Source organism: Sebastes umbrosus, chromosome 18 (genome assembly GCF_015220745.1).
Source record: "Sebastes umbrosus isolate fSebUmb1 chromosome 18, fSebUmb1.pri, whole genome shotgun sequence".
Taxonomy (NCBI): domain Eukaryota; kingdom Metazoa; phylum Chordata; class Actinopteri; order Perciformes; family Sebastidae; genus Sebastes; species Sebastes umbrosus.
In genome coordinates, this window is record NC_051286.1 from 2530871 (window position 1) to 2550943 (window position 20073).

Sequence of the window (20073 nt, forward strand, 5' to 3'; positions counted from 1 at the left end):
AGTTGTAGTTTTGTTGCCTAAACCTAACGAAGTTGTAGTTTTGTTGTCTAAACCTGAAGAAGTTGTAGTTTTGTTACCTAAACCTAAAGAAGTTGTAGTTTTGTTGTCTAAACCTAAAGAAGTTGTAGTTTTGTTGCCTAAACCTAAAGATGTTGTAGTTTTGTTGTCTAAACCTAAAGAAGTTGTAGTCTTGTTGCCTAAACCTAAAGAAGTTGTAGTTTTGTTGCCTAAACCTAAAGACGTTGTAGTTTTGTTGTCTAAACCTAAAGAAGCATTTTTGTTTGTGTTCAAAACGTGACGTTTTATTCAGTTTTACATCATGTTAGAATGTGTTGCTTTTAACGTACAACGTAGTAGGCGTAGTAGGCCCCTATTGACTCACATCCATGGTGCTTATAGTGACTGATAACGCCTCTTTAATGGCCTGGCCTTTACTTTCCTTCTCTGTGTGCATTGGCAGCAACAGCAGTTCATCTGAAGCTTCTTGTCTTAGATTAATGAGTGATATAAAATGGAATAGGAAGTAGCAACAACGCTGGTAGTAAAAGTTTAGTTTTTATTCACTTTAATTATGTGCATGACAGGCAGAAAAGAGGTGCAGCAGAGTTGGAAAGCACCATGAAAGAGCCTCTAATCTCAGTCAGTAACAGCCTGAAAGCTCATTATGGTCATTGTCACCTGTTCCAAACACTGGAGTGCTGTTTGCTTCATAGTAATGGACGTGAACACCAGAGGACCAGAAGAAACATTGCCTGCTTACCACAAGAATTATTCACATTAAACAATCATTTCTCAAGTCAAATTACCTGAGTGGGGAGTCACCCTACATGTTTGTTTCCCCTACCGGGGACATAACAAATGTGATCGATCAGTCATCAAGGAATATATTGAACATAAATGAGTAACTTAAACACTTTGTTTACAGTGAAAACACACACACACACACACACACACACACACACACACACACACACACACACCGTACAGTACCTCTAGTGACCACCAGGGGGCTCCAGCTTTGGGGGAACCCATGTGGAAGTGGGCCAGTCTCTGCTTGGTTGTAGTTTTTTTTCACTTTCCCTGGCCTTACATCCTCTCTGCTGTCAAAGCCCTCTGTGTTACAGTTCATTGTCTCAGTGAATGCTGTATGGGTGTCGGAGCACAAAGGGCGTCTTTGTCGCTCCATGACTGGCTAACTGGCCGACGTGCTCCAGTAGCTGAGGACTTGCTGGCTGGTTTGTCTCTACTGGTTAACTTCCAACATGCTTACATGTGTGTCACGCTGCTGCTGCTGCTTTTTAGGAAACATTGAGCGGTCCGGGCCTCGGCAGCTTGGCGGTGACGCCCCGCCATCCCGCCCTGTGAAATGAGACATTGTTCTGTTGATGCTGTGCAGGACAGTGACTCAAACACTAGACATGAACTGGAAACAGAGGGCTTACCGTACTCAGCGTGGAGTACTACGAAATGTGGACGGTCGCCTGGTAACAGACTCCACCACACCACAAGCCTGGCTGTGAAAATACATGTTAGTGTTTAGTTTTTATTGCTGCTAAAGATGCTTGGAGCTGAACTGCATCAGTACAACTTCAGTCAAATCTACAAATTAGTGTTTATTTTTGTTGGTTCATTCCATCCAGCATGCAGCATACAAGTAGTAAACAAGTTCAGACAGTATTTGCTGAAACTGGGTAAGCAGGAGATCCCAGCAGATTTCCATAAAAGATCCAATAAAACAAACAAACAAAATATCTCACGATCAAATGTGACTTTAGTGTAAACAAACATGGCAGACGATGTACGAAAATCTGAGGAAGGATGGATGGATGAAGTCACTGAGACAAGTTATATAAACACTAATCAACAAGTTGCTCCTCCATTTCTGAGCTCCATCTCACTACTACTTTATGCTTCAGGTTTAGCATTAGCTCATGCATTAGCCGCGGCCGCCATGACGACGGCGGTGGTTGTCCTTCCTTCTTCAGTCAGCTTGGTTCCCTATTGGCTATCGTTCTTTTAATCACGTGACTGCGTCATCGGCTGTCCTCGGGATTCCCCCACATACAACAGGATTATCCCATCGCAAATATTGAACATGTTAAATATTAACGGTTTGAAATCGGTGCGGCCGGGATGGACTTCCGAGGAATATCTGGAAAGATAATCTTTAGAACCATTAAACAATCGGGTCATTGCTGACGATTATCAGGAGGGAAAGGAATCAGCTTGATTCTAGTGAAGTGTGGACCCAGCATTAGTAGAGGTGATGAGCTCTGACTGTGAATAAATCAAAGTCATCTGCTGACACATCTGGTCTCAATTTAGTTAGTAGAATATGCTGAACACAATCACTTTACTCATTAAATACATGTCCTTTTTCTGTTATTTACACCTAAAGTTTGATGTTATATGTCATAATAATCTTTTCTGATCTTTGGCTGCTCCCGTTTGCAGTAAACTGTTGAAGTAATGTAATCCGTCTCCATGTCGGCTGATAATCCTCCCAGCATCCTCACCGACTGCAAGCAGAAGAACATCTGAGGCAGTTCCCCTTGCCTCTCATTCACACTGCAGTGCTGACTTGGCTTTGTTGCACAAAGCATGTTCAGCCTGTGTGGTGTACATCACACACACACACATAACTGCTCATATACAGCACACACACATACACACTTGTTGTGGATTAGGTGGATGAAACCTGTAGTGTTTGTTTGCTGGCAGCTGGGTACATATTTACCTTGTGATTCTCCTGAGCTTCAAACACACGTGTGTGTGTGTGTGTTTATGTGTACATGGCTGACATGCTGATGTAGTACTACTGGTATTTTATATTCCACCTCAAGGAACCATTGATAATGTATGCTGTCAGAGAGGTGTAGTAGATCTTTCTTGCATGGTTGCACAGCAAAACCTTTGACCAGACTAAAAGTTTTGTACTTCTACACTTGTGAAGACCCTCACTGATAAACTGCATCCCCTAAACCATAACCTCTAACCTCTCACCTCTAAAACCAAGTCCTAAGACCCAGACACACCAAACCGACATCAGAGAACTAGCGACGATGGAGGCCGACCATTGTGTCGCCTCACGTCGCCTTTGTTTTGGCAAAAAGTTGCACTCGAACACCGCAAAGACTACAGCCAACGGCCAGTTAGCACGTACGTTCTGCGCCTGCGTGAGAGGAAATAACTCTCCACACCGTTTTCTGTTTTAAAGCTAGAGTAAAGATACTGGCATCATATGAAACTAGAACACCTAAAGAATCCATCGGTAACAACCATGTCATACTAGCTTGTCACGAAGGACAAGGCTAACTTTTGGCGAGGAAAAACTGGATTTTTTTCTTTCGTAAGTTCCGTTAGTGACGGTAATGAACTGTTTTTTATTGACGTTTGTGACGTGGTTTCCGTTGTTGTTTCCGTACGTGTTTTCCTTAGTTTACGTACTTATTTTAAGCTCAACCTTGACGTCTTACCTTAACATAACTAAGTGGTTTTCTTGCCTGAACTGAAGTTAGTGGACGTTTACGTGGCGTACAAATGACACGCGGAATATCCGTGTAATGTCGTGGTATTTATACGTCTTCCCGTGAGACTGGGTTGAGTTCACGGTGCCGGGAGCCCTGTCCATACTCGCAGGGAGAGAGGGCGCATACAGCAAGCACCACAGCCCCGGGGGGAAGCGACGAGGTCTTGGCGAGGTCTGGGCGAGGTCCGGACGAGGGGTGCTGCAAAGCTCAAGCACTGACGGCGAGCCGCCTTCACCCTGGACCTTTCCAAGCTGAGAGCCCGTCACAGGGCACCACGGAGCGAGTTGAATCCCTCCGGAAGATTTTGTCAATTTTCAGTACAAAGTGCAAAAGCTAACATCGCTAATTCTTTCTGCCTGTCGTCCGCCATGTTTCACATTTTACACATCTGTTAGTGTGGGCCAGCCTGAAGCCAGTCAGAGACGGAGGGATTGTGGGTCGACCCTCCAGGCTTTGTGCTGCTGCTCCCGCCCTCTAGCTAGAAAGTTAAAGGAGTTCCATCATGTGTAGAGAAGAATGTGCCCACAGAGCTAATTGACAGGTGAGGGATTGTGGGAGTTGAAGTTCTGACAGCTCTGTTCGATCAGGCCTGTCCCGGCTCAGGTGGAAACCTCTTCGACCTTCCTCCTGCTCCGCTGTGTTTTAGTGTTTGATCTGCTGCAGAGGAGAGGAAAACATCCTCGGCTGCTGTGTGCTGAAAGATTCATCCTGACGTTGGCGGTAGAGGAACTGGACTTTACTGAGCAGAGAAAAGATGTTTCATCGTGTTCACCTCTCCCTCTCCCTCTCCTGTCCTCTGCTGCAGGTCGGCTCTACGCCATGCAGACCGGCATGAAGCTGGACAGCAAAACACCAGAGTGCCGAAAGTTCCTGGTCAGACTGATGGACCAGCTGGAGACGGTAAGTTAGACCTGCTTTAGTCCTGTTTCTCCTGGGATGAGATCCAATTGTACCTGGTAGAGGTGTGCGATGAGGAGAAAATCACACCATCACAGTAATAGAATACCTGTAATAGGGCTGTCGATCCATTCAAATATTTAATCACGTGATTGTCCTAGTTAATTATAGATTAATCAAAATTAATCACACATTTTTAATCTGTTCTAAGTGTACCTTAAAGGGAGATTTGTCAAGTGTTTAATCCTCTTATCAACATGGGAGTGGACAAATATGTTGCTTTATAAAATGCATGTATATATTTATTATTTTTTAAATCAATTAACAACACAAAACAATGACAGATATTGATCCAGAAACCCTCACAGGTACTGCATTTAGCATAAAACAATATGCTCAAATCATAACATGGCAAACTGCAGCCCAACAGGCAACAACAGCTGTCAGTGTGTCAGTGTGCTGACTTGACTATGACTTGCCCCAAACTGCATGTGATTATCATAAAGTGGGCATGTCTGTAAAGGGGAGACTCGTGGGTACCCATAGAACCCATTTACATTCACACATCTGGAGGTCAGAGGTCAAGGGACCCCTTTGAAAATGAACATGACAGTTTTCCCTCGCCAAAATTTAGTTTGTAGCGTTATTTAACCTCCTTCATGACAAGCTAGTATGACATGGTTGGTACCGATGGATTCTTTAGGTTTTCTTGTTTCATATGATACCAGTATCTTCACTCTAGATTTAAAACTGAACCTGCTGCAACCTCCGATATATCGATTGCGTTAATGTGTAATTAGTGGCGTTAAAACGAACGTTAACGTGTTATTATTGCGTTAACTTTAACAGACCTAATCTGGACATATTGTCGTTTTTATTGGAAATGTTGTCAGGTGTCGATGTGTATTTCATCTTATTTGGATTACTTTCACTGTAATCAATAAGTACAATGTCAGCATCGAACCATCAACGGTCCGGACTGATCAAAATACCTGTAGAAGATACACCTGACAACTTGTAATACCACTGCTGAGAAAATTACTTGGTTCTCTCCTTTTAAGTAAAGCCCCGTTTCCACCGAGGGAACTTTCCCCCGGAACTAGGAACCTTTTCAAGAACTCATTGCGTTTTGACAGCAGGGACCAGGGTCTAAATTAAGTTCTGGGGACATTTCTTTTCCCTCAAATACTTTCTGAAAGTACCAGAACTTACGGGGTGGAGTTTGCAGGGATGACCGTTGCTGATTGGTCAAACCCACACACACACACAGTGGCGCTGCATCAACTGTACCACTTCATCATAACACAAGGAAGATTTAGGACCATTTTAGGACGAGAGGAGAGCATCTCTCTTGTTTGATAACATTTAAAGTAAAGTTGGACTCATTGCTCATGCTCCCGACTAAAAGTCCCGGGAACTTTCTTGGTGGAAACCCAGCTTAAAATGTTAAATACTAAAGTTTCAGCTTTGTTTCAAATATAAAATATTGCAAATTCATTCTACATCACCTGCAGAAAGTGGGCCTGACAGAACCAGTTTGGGAACCATTGACTGTTAAATGGCCTCATTGTGTCCAGTTAGGATGCTGCTAGATTCAAGGTTTTGTGCTGTCGTATTAAAAGTGAGTTTGATAAATTGTCTGGCTCTTTGAAAAGGCTATTAGAATAAGTATGAAGAGCAGTGTGGGACAGAAACCGGCTGTAGGGTCGGTGAGAATGTTGGTTCATACAGAGTGTCAGGTGACGTTTTATAAACTGCTTCATGAAGACTAATGTCCGACGGTAGAGCGGCACGGTTCAGCTGACGGCCTTATTACTGCTACCAGCGTACATCAGTGGAGTGACCAGAGGTGTTTTTAAATGGACGGGTCTGTAATGTCGCCTCCACCACTGAACCACATGGATGAATGGCTCTATTCTTCCTAGAGCTCTACTGCCGGGTTCTACTGTAATCCATACACTCGCACTAAAAGGCCCGACATTTGTTGGTCGGTGGGTCTTCTCAGAGGTTTGAGGTTTCCTTCCTCAGAGACTTCGACCGCCAGCAGCAGCTCAGAGGGGATCAGTACGCCCCCTAGAGGTCGGATGTACAATAGAGCATGAACGCAACTTAAACAGGGACTCTGAATGATGGTTTTAGATTATTCCAATGATCTCTGACACTGTCAGATCACACACATGGTGATTTCTAACCTGCTGTGGAGAGATAAGATGGAAGGTTATACCAGTGGGCGTGTTTCCACTCATATTATACACATTTTAAAGTGTCTCGTTAGAAAAGGTGTGTGGAAAAGTCCAAATTCAATCAAATTTGAGGTGTTTTTTGTGAAAATAGAGTTGATGCTTTGTCTCCGGACGCCATGAAACATGGCCAATACTAGTTGAAATGAAAGAACAATTCAAACTTGTCCAATTGAAACTAATTCCTGAAGACCTCTCTCCAGCTTTCTCTCTATAGATGACCAAGAAGTAGGGATGCACCGATACCATTACCAGTATCGGGCATCTGGTACGATACTGTGCTCATGTACTCGTACTCGCAAAACGGCTCCGATACAACGGCACCGATACCACTTTATGGCAGTGTGACGTTAACCATCTTTCACACGTGCTCACGCTGGGGCCAGGATCCCACCTCAGCCGGCCTGCGCCGGCCCCCACTTTCATTGCGCCACAGGGTTTTGCTTGCACCCTCTGACTCACACGTGCGATAGACTCCTTGGTCCGTGTTTCAAGACGGGTCGGGTGGGTTGCAGACAACGCCGCAGACCCCTGGCGCCTTTTACGTGGGCCGTGCCCCGCCTTGGAGGCACGACGTGGTTGGGGCGCACTGAGGACAGTCCGCCCCGGTCGACAGTCGCACCGGAAGCAGGGGGCCCCTTCCCTTCCAAGCCGACCTAGAGCCGGTAGCGGCGCACCGCCTCGTATGCGGGACTCCCCAGCCTGCCATGTGTCACTCACACCCTCCAGCTGGCTGTTAACAAGGGTCTTTTTGGCACAGAGAAGTACTCGTATCGGTACTCGGTATCGGAGAGTACCCAAATGTAAGTACTTGTACTTGTTCTGAAAAAAAGTGGTATCGGTGCATCCCTAAACGTTACTTTTACTTTCACACAAGACGCGAACAGCGGTCTCCTGGTCGAACGTCTTGTGTTAGTTTGACCCGTCCACCTCAATGAACGGACTCTCACGCTGTTTATACTTTCTTACACTATGCGTCTCTTTCACAACAGCACACATCCTGTCATGACTGATCTAAAAATCAGTGTGACAAAAAGCTTTCTGGAAGATTAGACAGGCGCTTTTCTTTCAAATGACACCGTATGAAATAAAACAGTTAACATTCAGTTTGCATACATTCTTCCTCCGTCCTTACAAGTGCATGTTAGGTTAAAGCTTGGAGTCCCAGAGCTTTGGGGAGGCCTGAGCTCTCATTTGACTCACATTTACGTAACTTAGGCTGCTTGTCAACAGGGGCCAAACTAATTAGATTTAATAGAGTTGTTATGATGAAGAGGAGGGGAGGAGGAGGAGGAGGAGGAGGAGAGGAGATGAGATGAGATGAGATGAGATGAGATGAGAGGAGGTGAACGGGCTCGGACTGTCCCAGTGGGGGTCAAACAAATGAGCCTTTTATCAAGAGACTGGTGACGGAGCTGCAACCAAGTCATTTTCATCCGGTAGTGCCATTTTTATAGTTGACAAATATGTGAAAGGATATCTTTTGTTTCATCTTGTAGAGTCATTTCTGAGCTCCAGCATGTTTAATATTTGGAGTGAAGAAACGTTGCTCCATGTGGTCAGACTTTAACAGACGGGCGACACGGTGGCCAGAGAGGCGTTCAGACGGAGGAGGTGAACGAGAGCAGGTGGAGGTTATTATGGAAGGGACGAGGAGACCTGAGGCGGGGGGGGGGGGGGGGGGAGTGGTTGAGGAGGTGGGAAGTCCCGCAGCGATGCCGGACTCGCTTTATGATCACTAAGAGCCAATTAAAGGAAGCAGAGGATGACACAGAGGTTTTACTGAAGCTCCGGGGATCTTCATTACTGTCACACACTCAGGATGTCAACAGGACGCACATCCGCTGCTTTCATCTGTGCGTGCGTGTGTTTGTGCGTGCGCTCTCTTAATCCCACAAACATGTATTTTTCATGTCTAATGAATGTTTCACTTATTTAGGTTTATGTTTAGGTTATTAATGGAGTCTGTTCATATATTATTATATATCTGCAGCCCTTTAAAAGTTTTTCAATCATGGCAGCTTTAATAAATCTTGCCTACACTCTTGCCCACACAGTTTCCAGTTTATTAGGTACGCCTACCTAATGCCGGGTCACACACTACACAAGAATCAAGCTGATTTAGGGCCTGATTCCTCCGTCCTGACAATCATCAGCAACAGGGGTGTACCGATACGTTTTTACAACGATACGATACGTATCAATTTCCCTGGTTCCGACAACTTGCCGAGCACCTATCGATGTAGTTGGACCGTAGGAATATAAATCAATCGATGCAGTAGATGAATCGTTACACCCCTAGTCAGCAAAGCCCTGATTGTTTTGGTAGCCCTAAAGATAATCTTTCCAGATGTTCCTGTGGTGTGAGGTATGTTAAGAGTGTTTGTTACATCCCCGATCGGCTGAAGTCCATCCTGGCTACGCCGATTTCAAATCATAAATATTAAACATGTTGAATATTTCCGATGGGATAACCTGTCGTGTGTGGGGAACCCCGAGGACAGCTGATAATGCAGTCATGTGGGAAAGAACGATAGCCAATAGAGAAACAAGCTGACTGAAGAAGGAAGGACAACCACCGCCGTCGTCATGGCGGCCGCGGCTAATGCATGAGCTAATGCTAAATGTGAAGCATAAAGTAGTAGTGAGATGGAGCTCAGAGATGGAGGAGCAACTTGTTGATTATCATCCATCTTTTGTAAATTTTCAGAACAAAGTAAAAACTACCATCACTAATTCTTCCTGCCCGTCGTCCGCTATGTTTGTTTACACTAAAGTCTAAAGTTTGATGGCGAGAGATTTTGCGAGATTTCTGTTTTTTGTAGTGAGGACTCTTGTTGTTGATGAATGAATCTGTTAGTGTGTGGTGTTCTGGCTGTTTTGGCCAAATCGTTGCTCTCCTCACACTACAGGAACCAAACTGTTAAATGTAACACAACCTGTCGTTGTGTGGGCTCTCTCACATTTTACACTTCTGTTATGATCTGAAAAGTCTTTTAGTGTGGGCCAGCCTTAAGGCGCTGCTTACTGCTCACATCCATCAGCAGTCCACCACAGGTAAAAGCCTTATTATTAATTCAGGACACGTTTATTGTCCCGGTGGAGAACTGCTGTAAAACATTTTATCTTCCTAAAAAGTGTTCCTCATTGCATCTCTGTGAAACACGGGGATACCCTGAGGTTATTTTTTCTGTACGGTCCACGTCTTTATGAACTGTTGCCGGTTAGTTGTGACTCATTTGTGCAGAGTGAGCGGTACAGTCGGTACACAGACTCCAGCAGCTCTCTCCCTGATGACCTGGCTCGTACACACTGTACATGTTGGACTCATTAATTCTATTTTCCACCGTCGTCGCCGGCTCAACTCTCTGAGGCTTCGCCCTCACTGGGACGGTGGAAAAATGTTTGTTTTTTTACTTGTGTAAAAGGTGGAGGGGTGGGAAACCTCCAGCAGCTACCAGTCAGACGCTGCTAAACTTAGAGGTATAAACAAATACATTTACATGATCTTTATAATGAGTGTTTGTAAAAATGCAGTCTTTCTCTGCTGTTAATCTAACGCACACTGTGTCCTGATTGACTTCATCAAGCAGCCAGCTGTTAATACCAGCGGGCACCGACGGCGTCTAGCTGTCAGACACTTGCAGTCGTGATTCATACCGTTAATTATTCAATAGCACCTGCTACGTTCTGTTCTGTTCCACTTCTCTTTTCTCCATTTTTTTTTTTATTTGGCTTGTTCACGTCAAACCTGTGACAGGGCTTTGTAGCGTTGAGCTCATCTCTCCTCCCCTGGGATTGGTTGGTTCAAGTTAAAAATCACTCCGATCTGTCCAGAGGAATGTGAGCCTCGGGGTGTTTTCCACATAAAGACAGTTAGTCATTTGCAGTCTAATTTTGACTGATCGCTGCACCTTTTACACATCCAGTGGTTCAACCAAACCGTGCAGATGCAAACTGTTTATGTTGTCTCCAAAGTAAACCTTGATGTGTGTGATTTTTACAATTTCATTTTGCATTCGAAAATATGAGAGAAGCTCAATAACGAGCGCTGTGTACCTCCAAAGTTCAGACACTGATCTGTCGGATCTTGACGGACCAGGGACGGCATGTCAGTATACGCTCATTACATGCATAATGTCCTTTCATAATAAGCTTTTGTTTTTCACAGGAAGTTTTGGTTCCACATTTCACACATCAATCTATTCGGGAAATTGATTTTTTAATGCCAGAATCGATATATTTACTTCATTTGAATCTATGCGGAGGTAGAAGGAAGTTACCACTTTTATTGTTGTAGTCTGAGTAACATGATGTCATATCCGTTCCGCATCCGCCAACCAAAACAAACCGCAGCAAGCCGAAACGAGAAAGTAGAAAACGTCGGAGGGTCAGCGTGGATACGACCTGCACCCTCACATGTTAAATCCAGCGTGGTAAACACTACACATCCAGTAAAGGATGGAAACACTTTGGGTTTCACACATTGACAGGAAAAGCAGAGCTAGACATCATGGCTAAAGCTGCATGCTAACTCTGTCACGGACAGGAAACGTAATCGTATCGCGGTAACGTTGCGGTCGAGCCGGCCGTCGTTCTCGTCTCCGTGTTCAAATGGGCCGACGCTACAACTGTAAAGCACCCAGATACTGACATTTGTGTTCTCTGCATTGAAACGGCCCCGATGGAGCTGACCATGGATGGATAAAGAGAACAGAGCTGATGGGAGAGCTAGAGACCACCTTGGAGAAGTTAGAGGAAGTAGACACGTGGGACTACGTCTGGTTTTCAAAATAAGATGTTAACAAAGGGAACTGTATCTACAAAAAAAAAAGATTGATTGGATTATATTCACCAGAAGTATAAAACATTACATGTCCCTTATTAATGAGAAAGAAAATACCACTAATTTGTGAGTGAGATGTCTTTATTCTTTGATTTTTGGGTGACAATGACTGATATATTTGACTTCAGGACATCTCTGACTACATACATGCTGAAAATCAAACATTTTTACTGGATTATTTTAGATATTTTCCAAAGTAAAAGTCCCTAGAAGTGTATGATTCAACTTTTCCCCATGGTCTAGTGTTAAAAAAAGGTTAACAAAAATCACAATAAATTGTAATATTGAATCACAATACTTAAAAATTTCAATACATATCGAATCGGCACCGAAGAATCGTGATAGTTTCGAATCAGGAGATAGATGAATCGTGCAAGACCTAATATCTACAAACCGTGTATTTCTGCGTGCGGCTTTGTGCACCGGACCGTGACGGTTGGGTTACAGTTCTACTGGAAAGACTTGACTAAAATTCTTCTAAAGTTTAGTTACCAGTTAAATAGAAACCTACTGTAAGAGTGAGAATGAGAGATTCGTTCTATTCCCTGACCAGTTGTCTTTCCTTCATCCTGCTCTCAGCCCAGTGCTCTTACATTCCTCTACACACTCACACACACAGATTGATGAAGCCGGTGAACAGAGTGTCTATTCAGGCTGGTCAGGGTCCACCTGCTGGAGGGAACCAGTGTGTTTGCTTTTAGTGGTTTTACTAGACACCTGAAGCCCTGACGGACGCTGTAATGGAGAGAGAGAGAGAGAGAGAGAAACAGAGAGGGTGTCTAATGGAAGAGAGGAGTTACAGCTTGAGAGAATCCATGATAAAGGCAAAAGGAGTGAGATGGAGTCACTAGATGGTGTCCTCTGAAGCGAGGACGTGTTCACTCAAGTTAGTGTTTCACTGAGATGTTTTTCTTAATGCTCTAAATCAAGTTTTCTGTTAAGCTACACGTCCAGATGTCTGGTTTCACCACCTTATTGAAGACACATCTGATGGCGCACAGGTTTACAAAAGCTAGATTCCTAAACAGATACTAGTAATAGAGAGCTGCAGGGATGACGCATTGTTGTAGTCCAACCAGGACGTTAGCATTGCCCTGGTTCCCCTCCGCTAACGGGATTGTTCCATTGGCTTTTGGATTATTGCAAAACAAACACACGTTTATGATAAATCAAGAAAGGAGGTTAGACGTGTTTTACCGTTTCACAAGGAATAGTCAGCCTGTACTCGTACAAACCGTTGTGTGATATCTTACGGAAAGTTATTCTACGAATGGCGCACACGCTACGAGCATGCACATAGGCGTTTATGCTCAGCTCGTTATTCGTCGCAGTATGCTCCAAAACACCAGGAGGCGTCGACACAAAATATTCTGTGGATAAGCAAGAAGTCAACGAGCGACACCGGAAATGAAAGTAGGTTGCCTGGCAACAGTAGTAAACACCAAACACCAACGTAAATACCGTCAAACGTTGCATTTGTGTGCTGTAATTATTACTGGTCTAACAATAATTCTAGTTTTTAAATGCTGTTTTCATGTAACAGGACAAGATACAACCTCAGTTCAATCTCACTCTCATCGTTTACATCTTCCAAAGCAGGGACTCAGTGTTTGTACACTTTGTAAAGAGAGAGCACGGCTCATCGTAATGTGTCAACCCCTGATCATAGTGTCACTGAGCTGCTTATTGTCAGAGTAAAGTGATGGAAGTGAACGGAGCTGAGAGAGAGAGAGAGGAAAGCTTTATTTATAGTGTTTGTTTTCATGTCCTTGGAGGCTGAGCTCTCAACGCTACACACTACACAGTAATTCATTTTAAAAAGGGATTTAATTAATGTCAGTTATGATATGTTTCCCCTCCGATGAGTATTCTGCATGTTCGACCTTTCACAATAAAAGCCTGAGCCAACCACAGCGTCTCAGAGAGGTCCCCGCGGTGTTCTGCTTTCTAGACTTCTTTATTAGTGGATTAATTGATGCTGATTAGTTCTTGTTTGAGTATAACTCTGTGTGTGCGTGTGCGTGTGCGTGTGCGTGTGCGTGTGCGTGTGCGTGTTGTGCAGATGAAGAAGGAGCTGGGTGACAACGACTCCATCAGTCAGGAGGTGGTCGGGAACGCCCACATCGAAAACTACGCCTTAAAGATGTTCCTCTACGCCGACACCGAGGACCGACAGGGACGCTTCCACAAGTAAGAACACGTCTTATACTGTCGGGTTTTATATGGTTCTGGTTCAGGTTCTGATGCTGGTTCTGGTTCTGGTTCTGGAGTCCATTTAGTTACAGTATTATCTGGTCGGCTTCATCTCTGTGTTCTCACCCAGACCAGCTGCTCCTCAAACTCTACCGTGGTTCCTAAAATTAAATAAGAAAAAAATACTTTCAATACCTCTCCTCTGCTTGTTTCCTCCTCTCCTCTCCTTTCCTCTCCTCTCCTCTCCTCTCCTTTCCTTTCCTCTCCTCTCCTCTCCTCTCCTCTCCTCTCCTCTCCTCTCCTCTCTTGTTTCCTCCTCTCCTCTCCTCTCCTCTTGTTTCCTCCTCTCCTCCCCTTTCCTTTCGTTTCCTCCTCTCCTCTCCTCTCCTTTCCTCTCCTCTTGTTTCCTCCTCTCGTCTTCTCTCCTCTCCTCTCCTCTCCTCTTGTTTCCTCCTCTCATCTTCTCTCCTCTCCTCTACTCTCGTCTTCCTGTTTCCTCTCCTTCTTTCCTCTCATCTTCTTGTTTCCTCCCCTGATCTCCTCTCTCCTCTCCTTGTTTCCTCTCTGGTTTCCTATCCTGATCTCTTCTCTCCTCCTCCTGCTTCATGTTTCTTCTCTGTGTTTCCTCTCCTCTCCTTTCTTCTTCTCTTGTTTCCTCCTCTCCTCTCCTCTCCTCTCATCTCTGCTTAATGTTTCTTCTCTGTGTTTCCTCTCCTCTCCTCTCCTCTCCTCTCCTCTCCTCTCCTTTCCTCTCCTCTCCTCTCCTCTCCTCTCCTCTCCTCTCCTCTCATCTCTGCTTAATGTTTCTTCTCTGTGTTTCCTCTCCTCTCCTCTCCTCTCCTCTCCTCTCCTCTCCTCTCCTCTCCTCTCCTTTCCTCTCCTCTCCTCTCCTCTCCTCTCCTCGTGTCCTTTCTGGTTTCCTAGATTTTCCCAGACAGTGGAGGGAAGTGAAACGTGCTTCTCTAATCTCTCGGGTCAACTCAAGTCAGTCTGATCTAACTGACATGTTTGTCACGGAGGACGATCTGGTCTGTACAGTCCATCCCAGACAGTCCGAGGGGCAGCGAGTCGCTCCTCCTTCCATGGAAGTAGAAAGTTTAGTCTTATTTAGGTCAGGAAACCACCAACCTCCGCCAGCGGGCTCGCTGCCTTCATAACACAGACGTGTGATAAGAGTGAAAACAGGAGGACGGGGTGTGGGTTAAATCATGTTATGAGCTAAAAGCTTCCTCTTTAATCAGCACCTCCAGTTCCACAGAAATACGTTAGAACTAAGTGGAAGGAGAAACAGGAAGAGATAAGTAGTCCCACTTTTCCTGGTAAATTCATCGGTGTCGGCCCAAATACTTCAGCTTTTTTTTGTTTTTAAATATTTCATCTTCTACAATCAGTAAAGAATATTTATTAATTTGATGATTAGAGTGTTTGGAATCATTAATAAATCCTTCGGGAGCTCTCATCATCTGACAGATGATCTGATTCATCATATTTAAGGAGGCAGACCTATAATTAATTAATTAAATTAAAAGATTTTTTTCACTGGATGATTCATTCCTTTCTTTTACTTATCATCTGGAATATGACGTGGAGTTTTAAAGGAGTCTTTCCTGACAGGAAATATCTGGGAAATAAATAAATCTTCATAGGGGAAAGAATTTTTATGTCTTTCATAACACAACGTCATCCAAGAAGGATCCCTCCAACGTTTCTCCGGTTTCCCTCCTTTCTTTGTCTTTCTTTGTCTTTTAAGGGGAGTTCCTCCTCTGAATTGAGTTGCCTAAATATATAGGGTGTCGTATGTCGTTCAGACAGTTAGTTATTATGAATGAAAATAAAAGAATGATTTTTACAACTTGTTTCACAGATTCAAAAACAAACAAATCAGCTCTAAAAGCTGCACACGACGGAGAGACAAGATTCAAAAAGCTCTGAAACGGAGCAATTGTGTTTTTTAAAAGTAATAATAAATAAAACAAATCTGTGCTAACGCGTTATCGTGTTGACTTTGACAGCCCCAGTTTAAAGGCAGACAGACACTGTACGGATGAAGCCAGAGTTTCAACATGAATTAGTCGTGTCTGTTTAATTTTTTAAACCAATGAAACCAAATTTCTGCCAGATTGGTTGTAGTTTGATTGCGCGTCATCGCAGTCTTTTAGTACTGACAATACCCATGTTGGTTGTTCACGGCCTGACCGGGCGGACGGTCACTTTCTCTCTAGATTTCTGTTCCAGTCTTTTTTTAGATAAACTTCCGTCTTCACAGGAAACTATAGTAAGGTTTAGGCAAGATCGTAGTTAAGTTACGCCACGCCGGAAATGGTTACACGACACCTGAGGTGGCGTAACTTAAATACAGACGTTACGTGACAAAAACGACTTAGTTAGGTTTAGGAAAAGATCCCAGTTTGGGTTAAAATAACACCGGAAGTTTCACACGGGACATGAACAGCAGACTCCTGGGTGAAAGTCTGGTGTTTTTTGATCCACCCATCCACCCCGACCTCCTTCCTACGCGGCGTTCGCCTCTTTATGTTTCAAGATTACGTGGATTACATATGAATTGATTTTGTGGGATAAATCTGAATTACAGTGCATCACTTTTCATACGTATAGCTTCGAACGGTGTATGACAACAACCTGACCGAGTACAGTAAACCTAACCAAGTGGTTTCCTGTGAAGACGGAATTTTATTTTGAAAAGACTGGAGCAGAAATTGACACAGGACATTCGTAGGAAAACGCACGAAAAATGAGGAATAACTTCTCTTAAGATATCATACGAACCGTTGCGTGAGGATACGTTGAACCTGGTACCGGGTCATTTCAGTATCCAGTACCGATACCCAGCACCACAACAGGAAGTGTAGTTTCCCTCCCTGTGGGTGAGCGTGAGCAGCGTGTGGAGGATGAATGGCTGCAGGCGACAGCTTCTCTGGACCTGTTAGTGGTGTAAACAAGCACTCAGAAGCTCTCTGTATTAAACAGGACCGGGTCACAGCTCTGTTACCCGCTGACGGGGAACACAAACAGCCTGCAGCTTTACGAGGAACCAGGAGCAAAAAGCAAAACACCAGTAGTCACATACAAATACATGTAGGCATATATATATACACAGGCTTTAATACTTAATACACACATATAAAAGCACACACTGGCTCTCATGTCCACCTTCATGACGCACACACACACATGTTGAGGCTCAGAGGTGAATGTTTACGGTGGAATAAGAGACTTCCTCCGGCATGTTGAGGCCACTGCTCGGTAGCTCTCACACTGAGGCCATTCATGTTGATGATGGGAAACCAGCCCTAACCAGTGCCAGTAAATCTGGGCTGTGGCTGCTTTAAACCCACAACACAAATATTTAAACCATCTTATCAAATCCCTCGCTAAGCATTCATGCATGCAGCTGTTGTTATGATGGGTTGCTACGGGATACATGATAGGGCTGGGACGGTTCACCTATCTCCCGATTTGATGCTATCACGATACTTTGGTGCTGATTCCATATGTATTGTGATTTTTAAGTATTGCGACATTACGATTTCTTGAACTTTTTTAATGGGAAAAAGTTGAATCATACACTTCTAGGGACTTTTACTTTGGAAAATATCTAATTTAATACAGTAAAATGTTTGATTCTCAGCATGTATGTAGTCAGCGATGTCCTGAAGTCAAATATATCAGTCATTGTCATGAATTATTTATTATCCAGCAACCCAAAAATCTGAGAATAAAGACATTCCCCTCACAAATTTATAAGGGACATGTAATGTTTTATACTTCTGGTGAATGTAATCCAACCAATCTCATTTCTGTATTTTGTATATACAGTTCCCTTTGTTTACACCTTATTTTGAAAACCCGACGTAGTCGCACATGTCTACTTCCTTTAACTTCTCCAAGGTGGTCTCTAGCTCTCCCGTCAGCTCCGTTCTCTTTATCCATCCATGGTCAGCTCCATCGGGGCCGTTTCAATGCATTTAAAGATCGCCACGTTACCTCAATACGATAACGTTTCCAGTCCGTGACAGAGTTTGCATGCAGCTTTAGCCGTGATGTCTAGCTCTGTTTTTCCTGTCAATCTGTGAAACCCAAAGTGTTTCCATCCTTTACTGGATGTGTAGTGTTTACCACGCTGGATTTAACATGTGAGGGTGCAGGTCGTATCCACGCTGACCCTCCGCCGTTTTCTGCTTTCTAGTTTCGGCTCACTGAGGTTTGTTTTGGTTGACGGATACGGAACGGATATGACGTCACGTTACTCAGACTACAACAATAAGAGCGTTAACTTCCTTCTAACTCCGCATAGACTCAAATGAAGCAAATATATAGATTCTGGCATTAAAACATCTATTTCAAAATCGTAAAAAATTGCGATACATAGGTGAATACATTTTTTTTCCACGCCTAGATATTAGTTATTGATTTGATGATATATTAGTTGTTGTCTTTTCCAGTAGGGACACATCAATCCAACTTTTTCCTCTCCTGATACCGACTCCGATGCCTCTGTTTCACAGTATACAGGGTACCCACCAGTGCTCTCTTTATCCCACATTTAAATCTGTATGTTTGTTATTCGAATGTTAGGTAATATGAGGTGCGGATATGATGTGGCCTGCCGTGACTCAGTGAATGTACCTCACAGCACAAACACTGAATTTTATGACATTTTTTATGTCAAAGAAACTATATTTAACGTGGATCACATCATGGCCGACACCTGATCCTCTTAATAACGTCAGTAACTGCGCAACATCCTGCTCTTTAAAGTTGTGTTGCCGTTAAATTATTGGGGTTTTTTTTTCATACTCTTTGTCAATAAAATGAACAGCAATTTTATTGCTTTCTTTCCTCCTAAAGGACCAACAGTGATCCCCTTTTTTACCCACGGGAGTAATGCACTGTAATTCATGTATATCCCACGAAATCAGTTCCTGTGTAATTCACATAATCGTGAACCAGGAAGTATAAAGAGCAGCGGGGTCGATGGGTGGGTCAAAAAAACACCAGACTTTCACCAGGAGACCACTATTAAGATAAGATAAGATATTCCTTTATTAGTCCCACATTGGTGCCCCGTGTGAGGCAAGAAATCCACGTTGTCAAGTCTTATTTGGAATATGGTTGTTCCTAATGACCGATGTCTTTATTTTTTATTTTTATGCTGAGATGTGATTTAAATCTGAAGAATCACATCGAGGCAACAGCTGTTTCTAACGTATTCGGACAGTTTGATATTTCTCCAGCTAACTGTATTTTTATTGGAAGTGGGGAGAGTCAGTGCCTCGATGAAACACTGAACTAATAGTTTTATATGTTTGTTTTTCTTTCCCCCCTCTCCTCTTTCACTTCTGATATCCCTCCTTTTTCTTTCATTCCCTTCCCTGCCTCCATCCCTCCCTCTCATCTCCCATCTTTCTCTGTCCTCCTCCTCCTCCTCCTCCTCTTTTCTTCCTCCAGGAACATGATCAAGTCTTTCTACTCAGCCAGTCTGCTGCTGGATGTCTTGTCTGTGTTCGGGGAGTTGTCAGAGGAGGTAAGATCTCTGCAGACTCCTTTAAGTGATGATAATCAACAAACCCAGATAACTGTAAGTAGCCTGGATAAGACAGGAAGGCAGATCATTTGTTAAGGGAAGTAGCTCGCTTTATTTTTATCTTCTCTCTGATCCACAAATCCCCCCTGAAGAGACCAAAACCAACAAAACATTCATCTCGTTAACAGGTTTTGTCTGTGATAACGATTATTATGCATCCGGGCCTTTAAAGTGGAACTAAAACACAAAAAAAGAGAGACAAACATCACTGCAGTAGATTCCTTCATGGAGCGTTTGTTTTTACGTTCAGGTGGAAAATATATTTAAAAAAAACTTAAAGCTACTTATTAGGAAATAAAACACTGTATTAAGGAGTTAATTAAATGTGTGGTTGAGAAGGTAATGTCCCTTTTCGTAAGGTTGCATCACACACACTCACACACACACACTACCCATGTCCATATGAATGTGTGACACGCAGCAGGTCTTTCTCCACCTTGTGTCCAAGTCACCCAGCAGCCATTAAAACATCAACAGGACACTTGCTGTTCATCAAGTCAGAGAACAATGAGTCCTCAGATCTGGTGAGTTCTCTGCAGTCAGACAGTCAGACAGAGTGATTTAGTTTCAGGCAGTAAAAAGAGGTTTTCAGCAGCTGAGTGGAGTCAGTGATCAGGTGAGTTGGCTCATTGTGATGCTGTCACCGGTCCATCAGGATCCCTGACGTCTCCCATGTTGGGCAGAATTTCATCCCACTGAAGAGCAAGAAACTGAAGAAAATTCCTTACATGACTTAATATCCTGTTAATCCCGGTATTATCA

The 20073-nt window shown here is 43.7% G+C and overlaps 1 protein-coding gene across 1 annotated transcript in view; it reads left to right on the forward strand.

Moving 5' to 3' along the window:
- Positions 1 to 20073, forward strand: part of vta1 (vesicle (multivesicular body) trafficking 1) — a 62524-nt gene that overhangs the window by 10389 nt on the left and 32062 nt on the right. The window contains exons 2-4 of the mRNA XM_037750469.1: positions 4336 to 4430; positions 13576 to 13703; positions 19176 to 19251. Of these exons, the coding sequence (XP_037606397.1) occupies positions 4336 to 4430; positions 13576 to 13703; positions 19176 to 19251 (299 nt within the window). The remainder of the gene's footprint in view (positions 1 to 4335; positions 4431 to 13575; positions 13704 to 19175; positions 19252 to 20073) is intronic.